This window comes from Hemitrygon akajei, chromosome 8, assembly GCF_048418815.1.
Source record: "Hemitrygon akajei chromosome 8, sHemAka1.3, whole genome shotgun sequence".
In the NCBI taxonomy this organism is placed as follows: Eukaryota; Metazoa; Chordata; class Chondrichthyes; order Myliobatiformes; family Dasyatidae; genus Hemitrygon; species Hemitrygon akajei.
This window is the reverse complement of record NC_133131.1, coordinates 79157910-79181395: the sequence shown is the minus strand read 5'-3', so window position 1 is coordinate 79181395 and position 23486 is coordinate 79157910. Positions and strand designations below refer to the sequence as shown.

The following is a 23486-nucleotide window of genomic DNA, read 5'->3' as shown; positions in this document are numbered from 1 at the left end:
CACAATGGTTTGTCTCCGGTTGCTGGAGAGTTATCGCCCCTCCATATTCGGAGCTCCTGATTCTTATACTGTTCCTCATCAAATGAACCATTGGATCTCCATCCCATTGGATTAAGGTCGCCTGACCTACCTGAGTCACTCTCCTACTGGTCGTTGTAGAAGGCTACAACCAATAGTGTTTCACGGATCTGTCCAACCCAGCCTTGTGTATTTGTGTTTTTACTGGTCCATTTAACCAGTTAAATGAGGCAACACAGACAGAGTCTAACGAGATTACAGATTGCTTCTTGCATTGGTATGGCATTTTACATAACAAGTAGCTATTCCTCTGAGAATGGTCTCAGGTTTATGGCTCTGATTAGATTGTCCCAGAGTCAAGAATCAGTTCAGAGTTCACAAAATGGGGAGAAACAAACAGAACTGGTTTGTCTGTTTCCCCTGTACTTTGTTAGACTGTAATTTCTTCTGGCCTGTATGCTGGAAAGAACTGATCCACCAGGATGGTCCGGTGAGGCTCGGGCAACTGAAACAATAGATCCACCAGGACATTCCAATCTCTTTTTCATGAACAGAAACTAGATATAGGCTAGGAATGGCTATGCACCAGTGGGGAGAAGGGGAAATGTCCCACGGAAATGAGGTCTGTTGCTGAGAGCTGATAGTGATTGGTTTTCCAAACAGAGTGTTTGATAACACTGTAGAATTTGTTGTTTGTGAGGAGAATCCCACAAGTTCAAAATAGGAAAGTAGAAAACTTGTGTGAGATAAAGGAAATGGGAGGGCCAGTATGATGTTTTTGTCAAATACGTACATCTCATTTAATTATGACGTATGAGTTCCTGGTCTTACTTCCTTCTGTGACAATCTCCAGGCCATCAAGCTCACCAGTCAAGCTTGAAGATGTGGAAGTGCTTGGAAAGGGTTCTCTGCCTGAACTCTGCTTTTGTTTTTGCCATCGTTCTGGGTAAGGTCAGATTTTAATGTTTCAGCTCTGGTTACAGAACAGTTCGATGTGTGCAGGTTTTCAGTGTGTGAAAACGCCGTTTCTCATAGTCACGTCCCAATCTGCTGATTCACACACTATATCAGAACATGTTCAGTTCCTAATTTTCACCATCAGACTTTGCCTTCCTTAACTTCTGTTGAACTTCTTTAATCTCAGTCTACCTCACCTAGTCTCTCTCTCTCTCTATACCTCCGTCTATACACACACTTTCACCCTCAATATCCTTGTCTTTCTTTTGGTCTCATTTAGCTCTTTCATTATTTCTTTTGGTCCTTCAACACATCTATCAGTTGCTTTATGCAAGTCCTTCTGTCTTTCCCTGTCCCCCTCCCTCTCTCATATTATTGTTTGAACAGTAAATAACGTTCCACTTTCTGCTGCACGTATTGCTGTCCTCTTGCTGTGACCATCGAACCATTTCCTGTCCGGTCACCGTTTGATGCCGTGTTTACCACATCCTGACCTGCTCCTCACCTTTCATAGAAGGTCGAGGCACTCAGACCCACCAACTCTTTGACTCCAGCCCCTGCTTCCCTGTCCATCCCTACAGTGTTGAGAAAAGATGGAGACAGCTCCCTCCCAAAGAGACAGGGAGGGGATATCACATTTTTTCAGGATGTTTTAATTGGTCTATTTGGATTTCAGAGAGTCATAATCTCATGGAACACCTCAGCCTAGAAACAGACCATTCAGCCCATCCAGACCATGCTAACCTGTTATTCTGCCCAGTCCATTAAACCAAAACCTTGACCACAGCACTTCATTCCTCTCCCACTCTCCCATATCCAAATTTCTCTTAAATTTTGAAATTGAACACACATCCACCACTTCCTGTGGCAGCCCGTTCCACACCCTCACCACCCTCTGAGTGAAGAAGCTCCCCTGATGTTCACCTTTCACTCTTAACCCATGAACTCTAGTTCCACCCACCCAACTCACTTGAAAAAGCCTGATTGTGTTTACTCGATAGTCCTCATAATTTTGTAACAAACCTCCCCTCATCCTCCTGCAATCCAGGGAAACAATGTCCTAACCTGTTAGATCTTTTCCTGTAACTCGGGTCTTCAGTCCTGGCAAAGTCCTTGTGATTTGTCTCTGCATTTTTTCAATCTTATTGATATTGTTCCTGTAGGACAGTACTGTGCAAAAGTCTTAGGCACATGTAAAAAAAATTCTGTAAAGAAAAGATACTTTAAAAATAATAAAATGAAAAGTATGTAGATAACAAAACTTTACTATGAAGAGCAGTAAACAGTCCCACATGACCAGCTGATGAAGAATGTAAAAGCCCATGGGGTCCGAGCGAGAGCATCCCTCAAGGTCTGTAACAGATAATAATAGTTGAAGTTGAAATGGGTTGACAGCTTTGTATAGTAAGCATCAGGTGATCAAAAATCATTTGAGTGGGTAGCAGTGTGGGGAAAGATGACAATTACTGGGGGACAGAGGACCTGTTCAGCTGACCAGAGGAGTGGGTAACAGTGTGGGGGAAGATGACAACTACCTGAGGACGGGATTTGAGGTAGTGTTCACGGATTCCATGTCCATTCAGAAATCTGATGTCAGAGGGGAAGAAACTGTTCTTGAATTATTGAGTTTGTGCCTTCAGGCTCCTGTACCTCCTTTCTAATGATAGCAATGAGATGCGGGCATGTCCTGGATGATGGGTTGCCTTAACGATGGACATCACCTTTTCGAGTACTGCTCCTTGTAGATATCCTGGATACTACAGAGGCTAGTGCCCATGATGGATCTGATGACATTTACAACTCCCTGCAGCTTACTTCGATCCTGCGCAGTAGCCTCCCCCTCCCCCCATACCAGACGGTGATGCAGACAGTTAGAATGCTCTCCACGGTATATCTGTAGAAATTGTCGAGTGTTTTTTGTGACATTCCAAATCTACTCAAACTCCTAATGAAATATAGCCAATATAGAAATATGTCGTGTTTTTTTGTAGTTGCAACAATATGTCAGATCCAGATTCAAGCACAAGAATGATTCGGGAATTAAAGGGTTAACATATGAGGAGCAAGTGACGTCGCTGTGCCTGTACTCACTGGAGTTGAGGAGAATGGGGGGATCTCATTGAAACTTATTAAGGCATAGGTAGATTGGACGTGGAAAGGATGATTCCCATAGATTGGAAATCTAGGACCAGAGCGCACAGCCTCCGAGTAGAGGGACATCATTTCGCAATAGAAATGAGGAGGAGTTTCTTTCGTCAGAAGGTGGTGAATCTGTGGAATTCACTGGTACAGTCAGCTGTGGCGGCTAAGTCACTGAATATACTTAAAGTGGAGGTTGGTAGGTTCTCGATGGGTCAGGGTATCAAAGGCTGTGGGAAGAGGGCAGGAAAATAGGGCTGAGAGGGAAAGTAAATCAGCCATAATGGAATGACAGTACACACTCGAGGAGCCAAATGGCTTAGTTCGGCTCCAATGTGGTGTTATGGTCTTATTCAGAAGCAACCATGCTTCACTTCCTTTGGGCTCCACTCCAGCCTTTCTTGTTGTGTATTTATTTTGTTCCCAAAGTAACCTTATTATAAAAGGAGACAAAATAAAGCTTTAATTAAGATGACAGAGTGCCAGACTTTGTGGAAGATGTCCCAGTAAAAGCCATGCCAACCCCTCAGAGCTGTGTGTTATCTCATAAGGCAGTGCATCAGATTCACCCTGATCTCATCAGCAAAAACAGGGAGTGAAATCAAAGAGAGCGACAGGTTACACAATACAGATGTCTCCAGAGCTCACCCCTGGGGGAGTTGTCCTGTCCATCACCCCAGCTGGGTGGCAACACTTGCCTCCGGTTCCTGAAGCTTGGCCAGGCTTGGGATGGAAACGCTGATGTCCAGGGACAGAAAAGTCTACAAGAAAGTGGTGGACACAGCCCAGTTCATCACAGTCAAAGCTCCTCCCATCACTGAGCACATCTACATGGAGGGGAGGGCTGCCACAGGAAGAATCGTCCATCATCAATGACCCACCATCCAGGCCATGCTCTCCTCTCACTGCCATCACACTTCAAGTTTATTGTCATCTGACTGTATATATACACAACCAAAATGAAACAATGTTCCTCTGAATCATGGGGTACCCACACAACATGTATCTCACACACAGCACATCAAACAAAATCTTACCATTAATAAGTTAAAATATAATTATAAATGCATGTAATGCACAGAACAGGTAAATAGTAAACAGTGTATCGGTAAACAGTAAACACTGAACAAGTAAACAGTGAGCAGTGAATAGGTAAACAGTAAACAGTGAAAAGATAAACAGAAAACAGTGAACAGGTAAACAGTAAACAGTGAATAGGTAAACAGTAAACACTGAAAAGATAAACAGAAAACAGTGAACAGGTAAACAGTAAACAGTGAATAGGTAAACCGTAAACACTGAAAAGATAAACAGAAAACAGTGAACAGGTAAACAGTAAACACTGAACAGGTTAATAGTAAACAGTGAACAGGTAAACAGTAAACACTGAACAGATAAACAAAAAACAGTGAACAAGTAAACTGTAAACAGGTAAACAATAAACAGTGAACAGGTAGACAGTAAACAGTGAACAGGTCGCTGTCCAAGTGAGATCTTGGTCATCAGGACTGGACAGAAAGGGGGAAGATGTCAGAGTGAGTTGGTGGAGGGAAGCGAAGGAGTACAAACTAGAAACTGATAGGTGAAGCCAGGTGAGTGGGAAATCAGGCTATTGGATAGCTGGACAACAATTCCCTGATCTGCGTTAAGGATGAAGCCACACATTGAGATTGTTAAAACTGGTAATGACTCCTTTCAGACAGCAGGATGATGACTGCCTTGCACCACAGGAAGAACATCTTCCCATCACCGGGACTCACAAGTGGAGCTCCCACAACAGGAACTTCATGGTCAGTCTGTCACACTCCTGGGTTTGCACCTTGAGCTGTTGAAGGGAAGTGAACAGCCCTCTGAATCTTCCCACAATGAACCCAAAGAGAGGAGAGCCCTACCCACATTCCTACTCCCCATAAAGAGAACAGAGCCCCACCCACATTCCTACTCCCCATAAAGAGAACAGAGCCCCTCCCCAATTCCTACACCTCACCACGTTCCTACTCCTCAGAAAGGGAGCAGAGCTCCTCCCCATTCCTATTCCCTATAAAAGGAACAGTGCCCCACCCCATTGGTATTCTCTGTAAAGAGCGCAGAGCCACACCTCCATTCCCACTCCTGACGCCGTTCCTACTCCACAAATCATTCTGACTCCTGATAAAGAGAGCAGAGTTCCATCCCCATTCAGTCTCCCCACCTCATTCCCACCCCCACAAAGAGAGCAGACCAAGCCAGCAGTTCCCTCTGGACCAGTGACACGCTGCTATTGCCCAGTGAGTGGAAGAGTGAGTGATGTACGCTCTGGATCTGTGATCCTGCATGCCTACCTTCAAGCTACCCTACTTGCCTTTGTCTGCTTTCTGTAGTGCCGGGTCCTTGACAAATCGAAGCAGAGCTCAGACTGGGTTCAAAGTTGAGCACATCTCTCTCAACCTGATTTGTGAGCCCTACATCTTGGTCAATCCCATCACGTGCTTCTGTGAGTCTACCCTCAAGATGGGGATCTCTGCTGGAATTGCTCGTCCTCTATCAGTCAGTTGTTAAGGTGCAGGAATGTGGAGCCACCCGTATGCACAGTGAGGACCTCTGCTCATACCATTGCATGGTACCAGATACATGGAGTCCACCAGGGGAGATGTATACTTGCAAAAAGTTCAGATGGTTGACTTGAGTCTCCTCCTCCAGACCTCTGGGTGAAGGACTGGAGTGCATTCCAGATGTCCATTAAGTTGAGGGAGTCAATCAGCTCCCACAGTTTTGCTGTAATACTTGGCCATGCTAGGGACTGGAATGGTCCCTCTCTTGACAGTGCAGTTAAAACCTGCTTCCTCCAGGGTTGAAGCCCTGCTATCACGAGCGATTATCAGAGCAGCTTCCTCTAACAGCTCAGACCCAGAGTGCAAATATTCACCCTGTGTAACAGTACACCACCCAGGCACGTGGTGAGCTGGGGCAATTGTCCCAAAGATCCCAAAGAACCAGTCAGAGCTAACCAGATACCTGTAAAAAGTATTCATCCACTTGGAAGTTTTCATGTTTTATTCTTTTACAACATTGAATCACAGAGAATTTAATTTGGCTTGATTGACACTGATCAACAGAAAAAATCATTTTTTTGTCAATGTGAAAACAGATCTCTACAAAATGATCAAAATTAATTACAAATACGAAACACAAAATAATTGATTGCATAAGAATTCAGCCCCCCACATATTATAATATGACACACTAAATCATCACTGGTGCAACCCATTGGCTTGACATGGTTTGAGAAGTCACATAAATGGAGATTTTTTCCTTTTTTTATTTTTCGCAAGTGCGTCAGTTGATATTTCTTAGTTATTAGTCAGTAGTTATAAGTCATAAATAATCAGTCATAAGTCGGTCATTAGTCTAGTCATAAGGTTAGTCATAAATCATTAGGCATTAGGCATAAGTCATATGTTAGCAATGGAGATCAGCTGTGTGCAGTCAAGGTGTTTAATTCATTGTAGTAAAAATACACATGTATCCAGAAGGTTCAACTGTTGGTGAGTCAGTATCCTGGTAAAAACTACACTATGAAGAGAAAAGAACACTTCAAGCAGCTCCATGAAAAGGTTATTGAAAAGCACGTCAGGAGATGGATACAAGAAAATTTCCAAGTTGCTGAATATCCCCTGGGGTACAGTTAAGTCAATCATCAAGAAATGGAAAGAATATGGTACAGTTGAAAATCTACCTAGAGCAGGCCGTCCTCAAAAACTGAGTGAATGTGTGAGAAGGGGGCGAGTGAGGGAGGCCACCAAGAAACCTATGACAACTCGAGAGGAGTTGCAAGCTTCACTGCTGGAGATGGGAGACACTGTGCATACAACAACTGTTGCCTGGGAGTTTCACCAGTCACAACTTTATGGGAGAGTGACAAACAGAAAGCCACTGTTGGAAAAAAACTCACATGAAATCTCAGAGTTTGCCAGAAGTTATGTGGGAGGTTCAAAAGTATGATGAAACCAAAATTGAGCTTTTTGGCCATCAGACTAAATGCTATGTTTGGCATACACCAATCATCATTAAAAACACACCCTCCCGACTGTGAAGCATGGTGGTGGCTGCATCAAGCTGTGGGATGCTTCACTGTGACAGGCTCTGGAAGGCTTGTGAAGGTAGAGGGTCGAATGAAAGCAGTAAAATACAGGGAAATCCTAAAGACTGCCAGAACTACAGGGAGTGGTTTAAAAACATCAAAGTTATTGTCCTGGAGTGACTAAATCAAAGTCCAAATGTCAATCCAATTGAGAATTTGTGGCTGGACTTGAAAAGAGCTTTTCACTCATGATCCCCATGCAATCTGACAGAGCTAGAGCAGTTTTGTAAAGACAAATGGGGAAAAATTGCAGTGTCCAGATGTGCAAAGCTGATGGAGACCTATCCACACAGACTCAAGGCTGTAATTGCTGCCTAAGGTGCATCTACTAAATAGTCACTTGAAGGGAGGGGGTGAGTAATAATGCAATCAATTATTCTGTGTTTTATATTTGTAATTAATTTAGATCACTTTGTAGAGATTTGTTTTCACTTTGACATAAAAGAGTCTTTTCCTATTGATCAGTGTCAACAAAAGCCAAATTAAAGCACTGTGATTCGATGTTGTAAAACTATAAAACATGAGAACTTGGGGGTCACGTGATGTTGTGCCACTGATCGGGCGCTTCCCTGAATAACTTCTACAAAAAGTTCTTTACAACCTGTTTTTAACTTTAACAAAAGCAATGGTTAAAAGGAAAAATCGTCCAATTCCTACTGGTGCTGCTGGCCTTGCGCTCCCCGGAGCGTCTAGAGTTAGGGATCGCGGGAGCAGTGGTGATGAGGCCTGCTCAGCGGTAGTTCCTCTGAGCCTGCGGAAGGCCTGAAGACTGCGGCAGCATGACGCGGTGATGGCTCGGGCAGTGACCTCGCGGCCGTGATTCATGAGTTGACCGATGCAGTCCGGACTTTAACCGGTAGGATTGGCAAATTTGAGAGTCATTTAGACCTTATCATTCAAGAATCTAAGGAAATGAAGCAGACTTTAGAATCTTTAAATTTGCGAGCCCAGGACTTAGAAAATAATACGAAGGATGTTGTGCATAGATTACAAAGCCTGGAAAAAGAAAAAGATTCCTGGAGGATTGAGAAAGTAAAAGTAATGGATAAACTAGACTCCTTTGAAAACTATAGCAGAAGAAGTATCAAAATAGTGGGTTTAAAAGAGGGACTGGAAGGAAGAGACACGGTAACTTTCTTTCAAGAATGGATCCCCAAAGTTCTGGGGAAAAAGTATTTTGACAAAGAATTAATTATAGAAAGAGCACACAGGACTTTACTCCCCTGACCATTTCCAGAGCCAAGGCCGCATTCTATACTTACATTCTTTTTGAAGTATCAAGATAAACAAGAAGTATTACAAGCTGCAGCAATAAAGGCCAGAGAGAGAAATGGCCTATTAGAGTTTGAAGGGGGAAAGATATCCTTCTTTCCAGATATTAGTGTGGCCTTGTTAAGAATAAGGAAAGACTTTGACGTAACAAGGAGGTTATTAAAGAATAAAGGTCTTCAATATTCTTTATTATATCCAGCAAAGCTGAGAATTACTCTGTCGGATGGAGGGAGGAAATTTTTTACTAACCCCCAGGAGGCGATAATCTTTATCCAAAAAATATCTGAGACATCGTGATTCAGAATATCTTCTGGAACAAGAGGCCGAGAAAGATGTATCTTGGACAAAATATATGAAGAAGATTATTTGATTTTCTTTATTAATATAGATTAATTTTAACAACATTGAAATCTTGAACTTCAAATCAATATGATTATGGATGAAGACTATTATGATTTAAAATATTGAACTTAAAATCCATATGATTATGGATGTATTAAATCTATTTATTTTTTTGTATCTTTTTGAATTATACTACTTAGGAACTATATAGTTTATCTAATTTTGTTATAACTAGTATGAATCGCTTTGATTATATAGATATCATTTTTTATATGTTTATTTTTTGTATGCTGGATATGTATTAAGTTATAATATTTAGGGTTATATTTAGTAAGTTTCTGAATTCTCTTCTTTATTTGGATATACTGCTATATTAGTGATATTAACTATCAATATTATAGATTATGTTAGATATTTAGTAATAACAGGTGTGGAATATAATTTATTTTTTACAGATATTTAATTAGGAGTTATTGGGGGATTGGATAATCTTATTTTTCTCTTTTAAAAAAAAAGATTAATTATGTTACATGTTAAAGAATGTCCATCTTTAGTGCAATGTTCATCAGACCCCAAAGTAAGAGGGGTTAAGGCGCTGTGGACTTGGAGCGCCAGTTGGGAGGGTTTTTCTCCTTTCTTTTTCTCTTTTTTTAATTTCTTTTTTTCTTTTATTTTCTTTCCTTTTTTGTTTCCTTTCTATTTTCTATACTCTGTTGAGAATGGCACCAAATATCTCAGAGTCACTCAAAGAAATGGGATTAATTTATATTTTTTTGTGGGCAGGATTTATCAACTAATAAAATCTGATAACTATGAATGTTAATGGGATAAATGGACTGATAGAAAGGAAAAAAAGTCTTGGCATATCTTAAAAAAATCATATTGATATTGCCTTTCTTCAAGAAGCTCATCTTACAGTGACAGAGAATAACAAATTAAAGAGAGGATGGGTTGGTCAAGTAATAGCGTCCTTCTTTGACTCTAGAATACTCCAGAGGAGTGGCAGTATTGATAGGGAAGAATTTGCCAGTGAAGATGGAGGATACTATCATAGACCCGGCTGGGAGATTTGTTATGGTCAACTGTCAAATATATTCAGAATCCTGGACACTTTTGAATTTATATGCCCCCAATTATGACAATGAAAAATTCATTCAAACATTTTTCTGAAAGGTGTTCAAGGATATGAAAATATCTTAATTGGAGGGGATTTCAATTTTTGTCTGGATCCAATTTTAGATAGATCAGTTAAAAAAGTCCTGAAGGTCAGGGCAGCAAAAACCACCCTGGCCTTCATGAAAGAGTTGAATATAGTAGATGTTTGGAGATGGCAGTATCCAAGGGAAAGAGATTACTCTTTCTATTCAAAACAATATGATTCCTACTCTAGAATTAACTTATTTCTAATATCAGCTAAATTAGAAAGTAGGATCATTCAAACAGAATATGCCGCTAGACTACTCTCGGACCATTCTCTTTTAATTTTATCAATTGAAATGCCTGATAAACAAAAAACATTATATAGATGGTGTTTTAATCCTTTGCTGTTGAAAAGACCAGAGTTTTGCAGTTTATTAGAGCTCAAGTAGAACTGTTCTGTGAGACAAACTCAGCCTCAACTGCTAATAATTTTTTATTATGGGACACATTAAAAGCTTATTTAAGAGGGCAGATAATTGGATATGTTAAGGGTATAGAAATAAATATGAAACAGAATAAAATGAATTGGAGAAAGAAATAACACAACTAGAAAAAGACTGTCAGAATTCAACAACAGAGGAAAATTATAAAAAACTAATAAATAAAAAATTAGAATATAACACAAAACAAACCTATAGAATAGAAAAATGATACTAAAATCAAAACAACAATATTATGAATTAGCAGCGAGAACCCATAAAGTACTATCTTGGCAACTGAGGGTGGAAGAAACCTCCAGAACAATAAATGTGATTCAAACGGGGGAAGGCAAGATTTCATATAAGCCAAAAGAAATCAATGATACTTTAAAGCAGTTCTATTCAGAACTATATAAGTCAGAATCAATGGGTGACTCATTGAAAATTGATGATTTCTTGTCTAAATTACAACTTCCCAAATTGAGTCAACAAGATCAGGAAGAATTGAATGCCCCTTTTTCTAGGGATGAAATTGAAAAGGCCCTGGGCTCACTACAGGCTATTAAATCGCCGGGGGATGATGGTTTTCCCCCTGAATTTTATAGAGAATTTAAGGAACAATTATCCCCCTTTTTATGAGGATTGTGACACAGGCTGAGGAGACCCATACTCTACCGGAATCCTTTTCAACAGCAATTATAACGTTAATTCTTAAGAAGGATAACAATCCGCTAAAACCACATCTTATGGGCCTATTTCACTTTTAAATGCGGACTATAAAATTATAGCAAAGGCATTGGCTAATAGATTAGCTCGATATCTGCCAAAATTATATAACCATATAAACATATAACAATTACAGCATGGACAGGCCATCTTGGCCCTTCTAGTCCGTGCCGAATGCTTACTCTCACCTAGTCCCACTGACCCGCATTCATCCCATAACCCTCCATTCCTTTCCTGTCCATATACCTATCCAATTTTACTTTAAGTGACAATACCGAACCTGCCTCTACCATTTCTACTGGAAGCTCGTTCCACACAGCTACGACTCTCTGAGTAAAGAAATTCCCCCTCATGTTACCTTTAAACTTTTGCCCCCTAACTCTCAACTCCTGTCCTCTTGTTTGAATCTCCCCTAATCTCAATGGAAAAAGACTATCCACGTCAACTCTATCTATCCCCCTCATAATTTTAAATACCTCTATCAAGTCCTGCCTCAACCTTCTATGCTCCAAAGAATAAAGACCTAACTTGTTCAACCTTCGCTGTAAATTAGGTCCTGAAACCCAGGTAACATTCTAGTAAATCTTCTCTGTACTCTCTCTATTTTGTTGATATCTTTCCTATAATTCGGTGACCAGAACTGTACACAATACTCCAAATTCGGCCTTATCAAGGCCTTGTACAATTTTAACATTATATCCCAACTTCTATACTCAATGCTCTGATTTATAAAGGCCAACATACCAAAAGCTTTCTTCACCACCCTATCCACATGAGATTCCACCTTCAGGGAAATATGCACCATTATTCCTAGATCACTCTGTTCTACTGCTTTCTTCAATGCTCTACCATTTACCATGTATGTCCTATTTGGATTATTCCTACCAAAATGTAACACCTCACACTTATCAGCATTAAACTCCATCTGCCATCGTTCAGCCCACTCTTTTAACTGGCCTAAATCTCTCTGCAAGCTTTGAAATCCTACTTCATTATCCACAATGCCACCTACCTTAATATCATTTTCATTAATGTATATGACAAACAACATTGGACCCAGTACAGATCCCTGAGGCACACCACTAGTCACCAGCCTCCAACTTGACAAGCAGTTATCCACCACTACTCTCTGGCATCTCCCATCCAGTCACTGTTGAATCCATTTTACTACTTCAATATTAATACCTAGCGATTGAACCTTCCTAACTAACCTTCCATGCGGAACCTTGTCAAAGGCCTTACTGAAGTCCATATAGACAACATCCACTGCTTTACCCTTGTTAACTTTCCCAGTAACCTCTTCAAAAAATTCAATAAGATTTGTCAAACATGACCTTCCATGCACAAATCCATGTTAACTGTTCCTAATCAGACCCTGTCTATCCAGATAATTATATATACCATCTCTAAGAATACTTTCAATTAATTTACCCACCACTGACGTCAAACTGACAGGCCTATAATTGCTAGGTTTACTCTTAGAACCCTTTTTAAACAATGGAACCACATGAGCAATACGCCAATCCTCTGGCACCATCCCCGTTTCTAATGACATTTGAAATATTTCTGTCAGAGCCCCTGCTATTTCCACACTAACTTCCCTCAAGGTCCTAGGGATTATCCTGTCAGGACCTGGAGATTTATCCACTTTTATATTCCTTAAAAGTACCAGTACTTTCTCCTCTTTAATCGTCATGGTTTCCATAACTTCCCTACTTGTTTCCCTTACCTTACACAATTCAATATCCTTCTCCTTAGTGAATACTGAAGAAAAGAAATTGTTCAAAATCTCCCCCATCTCTTTCGGCTCCACACATAGCTGTCCACTCTGATTCTGTAAGGGACCAATTTTATCCCTCACTATCCTTTTGCTATTAATATAACTGTAGAAACCCTTCAGATTTATTTTCACCTTACTTGCCAAAGCAACCTCGTATCTTCTTTTAGCTTTTCTAATTTCTTTCTTAAGATTCTTCTTACTTTCTTTATATTCCTCGAGCACCTCATTTACTCCATGCTGTCTATATTTATTGTAGATATCTCTCTTTCTCGTAACCAAGTTTCCAATATCCCTTGAAAACCATGGCTCTCTCAAACTTTTAACCTTTCCTTTTAACCTAACACAAACATAAAGTTTCTGTACCCTCAAAATTTCACCTTTAACTGACCTCCATTTCTCTATTACATCCTTCCCATAAAATAAATTGCCCCAATCCACTCCTTCTAAATCCTTTCACATCTCCTCAAAATTAGCCTTTCTCCAATCAAAAATCTCAACCCAGGGTTCAGTCCTGTCCTTCTCCATAATTATATTGAAACTTATGGCATTGTGATCACTGGACCCGAAGTGCTCCCCAACACATACCAATGTCACCTGACCTATCTCATTCCCTAACAGGAAATCCAATACTGCCCCTTCTCTAGTTGGAACCCCTATGTATTGCTGCAAGAAACTATCCTGCACACGTTTTACAAACTCCAAACCATCCATCCATTTTACAGTATAGGCTTCCCAGTCTATATGTGGAAAATTAAAATCTCTCACATCACAACCCTGTGCTTACTACAAATATCTGCTATCTCCTTACAAATTTACTCCTCCAATTCTTGCTCCCCATTAGGTGTTATATAATACACCCCTATAAGTGTTACTACACCTTTCCCATTCCTCAATTCCACCCAAATAGCCTCCCTAGACCACCCCTCTAATCTATCCTGCCAGAGCACCGCTGTAATATTTTCTCTGACAAGCAACGCAACACCTCCCCCTCTTGCCCCTCCGACTCTATCACACCTGAAGCAATGAAATCCAGGAATATTTAGTTGCCAATCACACCCCTCCTGCAACCATATTTCACTAATAGCTACAACATCATATTTCCAGGTATCAATCCATGCTCTAAGCTCATCCACCTTTCTTACAATGCTCCTAGCATTAAAATAGATGCATTTAAGAAATTCTCCACCTCTTCCTCTCTGTTTATCACTAACAGTACAAAGAACTTTACTGTCTTCTTTTTCTTCCTTTTCCCATGCACTCTGGTTCCTACACTCTGGTTCCCCTCCCCCCATGTATCTAGTTTAAATCCACTGGAGCCTCTCTAGCAAACCTACCTGCAAGAATATTTGTCCCCCTCCAATTCAGGTGTAAACTGTCCCGCTGGAACAGGTCCCAACTTCCCTGGAAAACTGCCCAATTATCTATAAATCTGAAGCCCTCCCTCCTGCACCATGTCTTCAGCCACACGTTGATCTGCACTATCATACTATTTCTAAACCCACCTGCAAGTGGCACTGGTAGCAATTCTGAGATTGCTATCCTGGAGGTCCTGTGCTTTAACTTGGCACCTAGCTCCCTAAACTCACCTTTCAGGACCTCCTCACTCTTCCTACCCACGTCATTGGTCCCTACATGGACCACGACATCCGGCTGCTCACCCTCCCTCTTGAGAATACTGAGAACTCAATCCGAGATATCGCAGACCCTGGCACCAGGGAGGCAACAGACCATCCAGAATTCTTGATCTCTTCCACAGAACCTCCTATCTGTCCCCTTAACTATCGAATCCCCTATCACTACTGCTCTCCTCTTTTCCCTCCTTCCCTTCTGAGCTGAGGGTCCAGTCTCGGTGCCAGAGACGCAACCACTGCAACTTGTCCCTGCTAGGTCGTCAGTAGTACCAACAGTAGTTGGTGGGGATTGACTAAATCCGATCAAACAGGATTTATTAAAAATAGACAATTATCTGATAATATTGGCAGACTATTGACTATATTACAGTTAGCTAAGACGAAGATGGACCCGACTGTAGCAGTGGCTTTAGATGCTGAAAAGGCCTTTGATAGGCTTGAATGGGATCTTTTATTTAAAACAATGGAAAAATTTGGTCTAGGCCAAATATTCATAAATTGGATAAGAGCACTTTATCACCAGTCTAAGGCCAAAATAATTATGAATGGGCAGATTTCACCAGTTTTCTCTCTCCATAGATCTAGTAGATAAAGTTGCCCACTTTCTGCAGCTCCATTTGTTCTGGCAATAGAGCCATTGGCTGAGGCTGTTAGATGGGATCCAGACATAAAGGGGCTTAAAGTGGCCCAGGAAGAATATAAAATTAATTTATTTGCTGATGACATTTTAATATATTTGGCTGACCTGGCCGGCTCTTCGGTAAGACTTAGGACCTTGCTGGACAATTATGGTATAGTCTCGGGATATAAAATAAATTGGAACAAAAGTGAAATTTTACCTTTAGGTAAAGGAGACTATGCCCAATATCAATATGGCACTCAGTTTAGATGGGTTAACTCCAACATGAAATATCCGGGGATTAAGTTTAATCGTAATTTGGATGACCTTTATAAACTTAATTATCTCCCCTTGCTGCGGAATGTCGAGGAGGACCTACGTCGGTGGATAAACCTGCCCATCACACTGATGGGCAGGGTAAACTGTATAAAAATGAAAATAATGTCAAGACTTCAGTATTTTTTTCAGTATTTACCTATCCCATTATCTAATAATTTTTTTGAAGATTCTCTATGGATATGTTCGATTATTTTTATGGTCAGTTAAAATATCTGAAATCTCCATGGAAATAAAATTGACCTGGGACTATAAATTGCAAGGGTTAAAATGACCAGATTTTTAAAAAAATCATTTAACTGCATAAGCATGTTTTATTGCTTCTTTTTTTGAAGACAACTATTTTTTCTTGGGTTACAATTGGCTTACATATGGTAGGAGAAGAGATGGCAGAAGAATTTATATATAAATGAGACTCCAAATTAATTAAAAAGAAAACAAATAATCCTCTACTGAGATATGTAATTGACCCTTAACCCATGTCCTCTGTTTTTTTTCTCCCCTATCCTCAGTGGAAAAAGCCTGCTTGCATTCACTCTATCTATACCCATCATAATTTTATACACCTCTATCAAATCTCCCCTCATTCTTCTATGCTCCACGGAATAAAGTCCTAATCTATTCAACCTTTCCCTGTAACTCAGTTTCTCAAGTCCCAGCAACATCCTTGTAAACCTTCTCTGCACTTTTTAAATCTTATTAATATCCTTCCTGTAATCTGGTGACCAAAACTGCACACAATACTCCAAATTCAGCCTCACCAATGTTTTATACAACCTCACCATAACATTCCAACTCTTATACTCAATACTTTGTTTTATAAAAGCCAATGTACCAAAAGCTCTCATTTTACGACCCTATCTATCTGTGATGCCACTTTTAGGGAATTATGTATCTGTATTCCCAGATCCCTCTGTTCTATTGCACTCCTCAGTGCCCTACCATTTACCTTGTATGTTCTACCTTGGTTTGTCCTTCCAAAGTACAATACCTCACACTTGTCTGTATTAAACTCCATCTGCCATTTGTTAGCCCATTTTTTCAGCTGGTCTAAATCCCTCTGCAAGCTTTGATAACCTTCCTCACTGTCCACTACACCTCCAATCTTTGTATCATCAGCAAATTTGCTGATCCAATTTACCACATTAACATCCAGATCATTGATATAGATGACAAATAACAATGGACCCAGCACTGATTACTGTGGCACACCACTGGTCACAGACCTCCACTCAGAGAAGCAATCCTCCATTACAACTCTCTGGCTTCTTCCCTGAGCCAATGTCTAATCCAATTTACTACCTCACCATGTATACCTAGCGACTGAATCTTCCTAACTAACCTCCCATGCAGGACCCTGTCAAAGGCCTCACTGAAGTCCATGTAGACAACATCCACTGCCTTTCCTTCATCCACTTTTCTGGTAACCTCCTCGACAAACTCTAATAGATTGGTTAAACATGACCTACCATGCACAAAGCCATGTTGACTCTCCTTAATAAGTCCCTGTCAATCCAAATGCTTGTAGATCCTATCTCTTAGTACTCCTTCCAATAATTTACCTACTACTGACGTCAAATTTACCGGCATATAATTTCCCGGATTACTTTTAGAGCCTTTTTTGAACAACGGAACAACATGAGCTATCCTCCAATCCTCCATCACCTCACCTTTAGATACCAACATTTTATATGTATCTGCCAGGGCTCCTGCAATTTCAACACTAATCTCCTTCAAGATCCGAGGGAATACTCTGTCAGGTCCTGGGGATTTATCTACTCTGATTTGCCTCAAGAGAGCAAGCACCTCCTCCTCTTTAATCTGTATAGGTTCCATGACCTCACTACTTGTTTGCCTTATTTCCATAGACTCCTTTGCAGTTTCCTTAGTGAATACAGATGCAAAAAACCCATTTAAGATCTCCTCCATTTCTTTTGGTTCCATACGTAGCCGACCACTCTGATCTTGAAGAGGACCAATTTTATCCCTTACTATCTTTTTACTCTTAATATACCTTTAGAAGCTCTTAGGATTATCTTTCACCTTGACTGCCAAAGCAAACTCATGTCTTCTTTTAGCCCTCCTGATTTCTTTCTTAAGTATTTTTTTGCACTTTTTATACTCCTCAAGCACCTTATTTACTTCTTGTTGCCTATACATGTCATACATCTCTCTCTTCTTCTTTATCAGATTTCCAATATCCCTCGAAAACCAAGGTTCCTTATTCTTATTCACTTTGCCTTTAATCCTGACAGGATCATACAAAATCCGCACTCTAAAAATTTCTCCTTTGAAAGCCTCCCACTTACTAATGACATCCTTGCCAGAGAACAACTTGTCCCAATCCACGCTTTTTAGATTCTTTCTCATTTCTTCAAATTTGGCCTTTTTCCAGTTTAGTACCTCAACCCGAGGACCATATTTATCTTTATCCATGACCAAGTTGAAACTAATGGTGTTACGATCACTAGACCCAAAGTGTTCCCCTACACACACTCTGTCACATGTCCTAACTCATTTCCTAATAGGAGATCTAATATTGCATCCTCTCTAGTTGGTACCACTATATATTGATTTAGAAAACTTTCCTGAACACATTTTACAAACTCTAACCCATCTAGACCTTTAACGATATGGGAGTCCCAATCAATATGTGGAAAATTAAAATCCCCTACTATCATAACTTTATGTTTCCTGCAGTTGTCTGTTATCTCTCTGCAAGTTTGCTCCTCCAATTCTCGCTGACTATTGGGTGGTCGATAATACAACCCCATTAATGTGGTCATACCTTTCCTGTTTCTCAGCTCCACCCATATGGCCTCGGTAGACAAGCCCTCTAATCTGTCCTGCCTGAGCACTGCTGTAACATTTTCCCTGACTAGCAATGCCACCACTCCACCCTTCATCCCTCTGCCTCTATCATGTCTGAAACATCAGAACCCTGGAACATTAAGCTGCCAGTCCTGCCCCTCCTGTAGCCAAGTTTCACTAATGGCTATAATGTCATAATTCCACGGGTTAATCCACACCCTCAGCTTGTCAGCCTTCCCCACAATACTCCTCACATTGAAATAGACACACCTCAGAAGATTATTACCACCACACACAACCCTTCAATTTGTGACTTTGATTGAACTTTTAACATAATTTATTTTCATCCCCACTCCACTATCTGCTCTGGCACTCTGGTTCCCATCCCCTGCAAATCTAGTTTAAACCCACCTCAATAGCACTAACAAACCTCCCTGCAAGGATACTGGGCCCTCTGTAGTTCAGGTGTAACCCGTCTCACTTGTACAGCTCTCACCTGCCCCAGAAGAGGTCCCAAAGATTCAAAAATCTGAAACCCTGCCCCCTACACCAGTTCCTCAGCCATGTGTTCATCCTCCAGAGCATCCTACTCTTACCCTCACTGGCACGTGGCACAGGTAACAATCCTGAGATTACTACCCTTGATGTCCTGCATTTTAACTGCCTACCAACCTCTCTATAATCATCCTTCAGGACCTCCTCACTCTTTCTTCCTACGTCATTGGTACTGATGTGTACCATAACATCGGGCTGCTCACTCTCCCACTTCAGAATGCTGTGCACACGATCAGAGACATCCCTGGCCCTGGCACCCGGGAGGCAACAAACCATCCGGGAGTCTCTGTCACGACCACAGAACCTCCTGTCTGTACCTCTAACTATCGAGTCCCCAATCACTACCGCTCTCCTCTTCTTCCACCCTCCCTTCTGCACTGCAGAACCAGACTCTGCCAGAGATCCGGCTGCCGTAGCTTGTCCCAGGTAAATCATCCCCCCCAACAGTATCCAAATCAGTATACTTGTTGTTGAGGGGAATGGCCACAGGGGAACCCTGCCCTGCCTGCCCTTTTCCCTTCCCTCGCCTGACGGTAACCCAATTACCCTGCTGCCTTGGCGTAGCTACATCCCTGGAACTACTATCCATAAGCTCCTCATTCTCCTGAATGATCCAGAGTTCATCCAGCTCCTGCTCCGGTTCCCTAATGCGGTTTGTTAGGAGCTGCAGCTGGTTGCACTTCTCGCAGTTGTAGTTGTCAGGGACACCGGAGGTCTCCCTGCCTTCCCACATATTGCAAGAGGAGCATTCCAACACCCTGCCTGGTATTCTCTCTAAACTTACTAGTTCAAAAAGAAATCGAATGAGAAAAAAAAACAACTTACAGGAACCTACCCTTACTTCTGCCTGTTTACTGAAGCCTGTTGAGCCAAAGCTGTCCCACTCTGACTCAGTCCACTCCAATGATGGCCACTTTACTGCATTTCTGCTGTCATTAAGGATGGAGAAAGATGGTCAAGTCTGCAGACAGGCTCTCTGCTGCCATTGAGGTCGAGGTTTGTCGTGGTAACCTTCACGTCCACAACAGTTTAATCCTCAATTCCGACACTAGAATGACTCAATCTCATCACCCTCCACACCTTAATCCTCAATTCCAACACCAGAGTGACTCTCACTCTCACTCATCACCCTCCACACCCTTTTCACTTTAGTGTGGAATGCTTTAAATTGGCACTATTCAACTGAGGCCATACTAACGCCACTCACCTTTCTCAGGACGGTGCGGGCAGACTTCACGAGCAATACCGGTTGTGATTTTATTGCTGTACCCTGCAAAGCTGTCACAACCACAGACTCTCCTGTGGGGTCTGGGCCCACACAGGCTGGCTGTGGAGTAGGTCAGTTATCACGCTGGTGAGAATGAAAGTTCCAGCTAATTAGTGTTTCTTTATGGTGGTGTTTAACTCTCTTCCTCTTGTTCCAGTCTTGTCCAGATGCACAGTGACATGTTGCTCTCTGCTCACCCTGTCCTTGCCCGGGAAAGATGAACCATTTTGATTGATGCTGTAAAGTAGTGTTAATCATTTTGTGTTTGCAGTCGCTGTGTTGCCTTTTATCTTTCAGTCTAAGAGTTTCAGTTAACAGTCTTGTTGGATGAGTGTTTATTGATTTTCTTTTCCTTCAAATTCTGCAACAGTTCTCATGAAAGTCAGAGATCTTCTGACCCACTTCAGGGTCTCTCTTTCTTTCTGCTCTGTGAGACCTCTGAACGTTTTGACAGAGTTCTCAGTGGGAGTGAGGGCAGACCTCCATTCAGAAACCCAAACATTCCTTCCGGGTGAGACAACACTTCACCTGCAAATCCACTGGAGACATCAATTGTATCCAGTGCTTCCTCTTCACTGGTGAGACTTGACATAAATTGGGTGACCACTTTGTCAAGCATCTCCCCTCCCACCTCCTTTTTATTCTGACATTTTCCCCCATCCTTTCTAATCCTGATCAAGGGTCTCGGTCCAAAACATCAATGACTTGGTCATTTCCATAGATGCCTGATCTGCTGAAACTCTCCAGCATTTTGTATGTGTTGCTCTGGATTTCCAGCTCTGCAGAATCTCTTGTGTTTATGCCTTCCAAAGTGCTTCCTGTATCTGAGCATTTATCCCCTGTGACATATGCAAAGGGGATCTATCTCCTTTGAAAAACACTTCCTAAACTAAATATTTTTGTCTTTTCTATTGAGGATAACTTCATGTTTTTCAGCCTTGTACTCCATCTGTCATGCTCTTACTCAGCCACACAGCCTGTCTATCATCTTAATATATCCTTGCACTCACAATACAACACTAAATCTCACTTTGTTTGGTATCATTGGCAAAATTCTGAATATTAGATTTTGTGCCCTCATCTCGGTCACAGATATGACTGGATTTAGTCTGAGGTGTGAGCAATGTCTTTAAAGAACTTAACACTGATATCACTCTGGATAGACTGGGACAGAAACAATGTCCCTATGGTACTCTGCACTGATATGACTGTGGATAGTCTGTGACACAAACAATGTCCCTACAGTACTCCATAAATTCAAGTTGTAAAGGTTTGAATACTTCAGAAACTGTTGATCTTCTGGGATTTTGATGCTCTACAGTCTCTAGAGCTGGGGTTCCATGAACCCTACCATTAGGCCGTTCTCCTCGACATTGGTGAGACCCATCGTATATCGGGAGACCCCTCCATTGAGCACCTCTGCCCCAGTAGCCACGAGTGGGACTTCCCGGTGCCCAAACATTTTAATCCAATTCCCATCACGGGGAGTCCGCCTAACAATCAGTGCATCCTGGACTCCGAATGAGCAGTAGAAAGTTCCTGTTTTGTACAGTACAGAAATGAGCTTTTCGTAATTTTCCTTGTTAAAATTCCCAGATTACTGAATGACCACTTTGCTTATGTCTTTAATTTCATTAATTGTACCCAAGCCTACATCACGACTGATGTGAAAGACGCAACCTCATCACTGCTTTAAACCATTTCTAATGTCCATCTCTATTCCAAAGATACCAACCTCAGACTCTCTCGTATTCGATTCTCCACCTCTTTGTTTATGTCTTTCATCATTTTCAGAAATCTCTTCCTCCACATGGCTCACACCCTCCCATTTACCCATTTAATTTATTTATTGGCTTAGAGATACGGCTTGGAACAGGTCCTTACGGCCAGACGAGCTACCCAATTAGTTAACCCGAGCTTAACCACAGGACAATTTTCAATGAGCAATTGACCTACTAACGGGTATGTCTTTGGGCAGTGGGAGGAGACACACACACTCACGGTAAGAACGGACAAACTTGCTTACACAGGATGCCAGAGTTGAACTCTGAACTCCACTGGCCTGAACTGTAAGAGTGTTGCTCTATTCCTTTTTTGTTCAAACTCCCCAAATGCTTCTACCTTCTCCACCGATACCATTCACTTGACCGAGTTCCTTTGCCATCTCTCTGCCTCCCTGACTTCATTTCTCAAGCCTGGCTGCAGAGAATCTTCACTCTGTTCCCCCCATGAGCTCACTGTGTGATGTAGGAACTGTGGGGCAGATCACTCGTGGGCCAGAAGCCAGAGAATGGGCCGCATGGCCTGCCCCTGTGTCTGTGATTCTGCAAGCTCTGATTCCTCCTCCAGTCACTGAGCTCACATTCTGACTGCCTCCTCTTGTCTCCTCAGCCAGGACTGGAGCTTCCCCTGCCATCGTGAATGGAGCCCTGGGACACTCGGTTTCCTTGTTTCCTTCGATCCCAGTCAGACAGGACGTTTACGAGGTTATGTGGAAAAGATCATCACCCAGCACAAAGATAGCACGATACTTGGAAGGATCGATTAAATATTTTAATACCAGTTACAACAACCGAATAACTCTTCATTCCGGAAACTTCGGCCTGGAAATCCATGATCTGAGGAAAGAGGATGCTGATGAATATGAGGTCATTTTTACAGCAGGAGATTCAGGAAAAGAACGCAGAGAGCATATCCAACTTAAGGTGTACGGTGAGTAAAACCTGTGGAGGAGCCTGGAGGAATGGGTGAGGGCAGATCCTGTGTGTTCCCACTGTCTGCCTGTGTCCAGAGTTGGGCTCACGGTCCCAGTGTAGTGGGGCTGTGACAGTGCAGGGCTGGGGGAACACACCCACATCATCCCTGGAGATGCGGCCAGTGGCCGTGCAGGGTGACCCTGTGGCCCCGAGCCTGTAGAAACAGCACACGGGGAGGAGTGTGGTACAAACACGTACAATTAGAACAGAATCAGAATCAGAATCAGGTTCAATATCACTGGCATACATCATAAAATTTGTTGTTTTGTGGCTGCAGTACATGATAAAAAAGCTATAATTAACAATAAAGCGTATACATAAAATTCAATTAAATGAACAGTGGAAAATGAGAGCAAACTAGTGAGGCAGAGTGCATGGGTTCATTGTCCATTCAGAAATCTGATGGTGGTGGAGAAGAAGCTTTTCCTGAAATGTCAAATGTGTGACTTCAGGCTCCTGTACCTCCTCCCTGATGGAAGCAATGAGAAGACGGCATGTCCTGGGTGGTGGGGTATTTAATGACAGATGCCACTTTTTG

General features: G+C 41.7%; 1 protein-coding gene across 1 annotated transcript in view; it reads left to right on the top strand.

Annotated features, from left to right (window-relative positions):
- Positions 1-865: 865 nt before the first annotated feature.
- LOC140732013 (SLAM family member 5-like) overlaps positions 866-23486 on the top strand; it is a 46924-nt gene continuing 24303 nt past the window's right edge. The window contains exons 1-2 of the mRNA XM_073054082.1: positions 866-964; positions 22584-22904. Coding sequence (XP_072910183.1) covers positions 901-964; positions 22584-22904 — 385 coding nt within the window. The 5' untranslated portion in view covers positions 866-900. The remainder of the gene's footprint in view (positions 965-22583; positions 22905-23486) is intronic.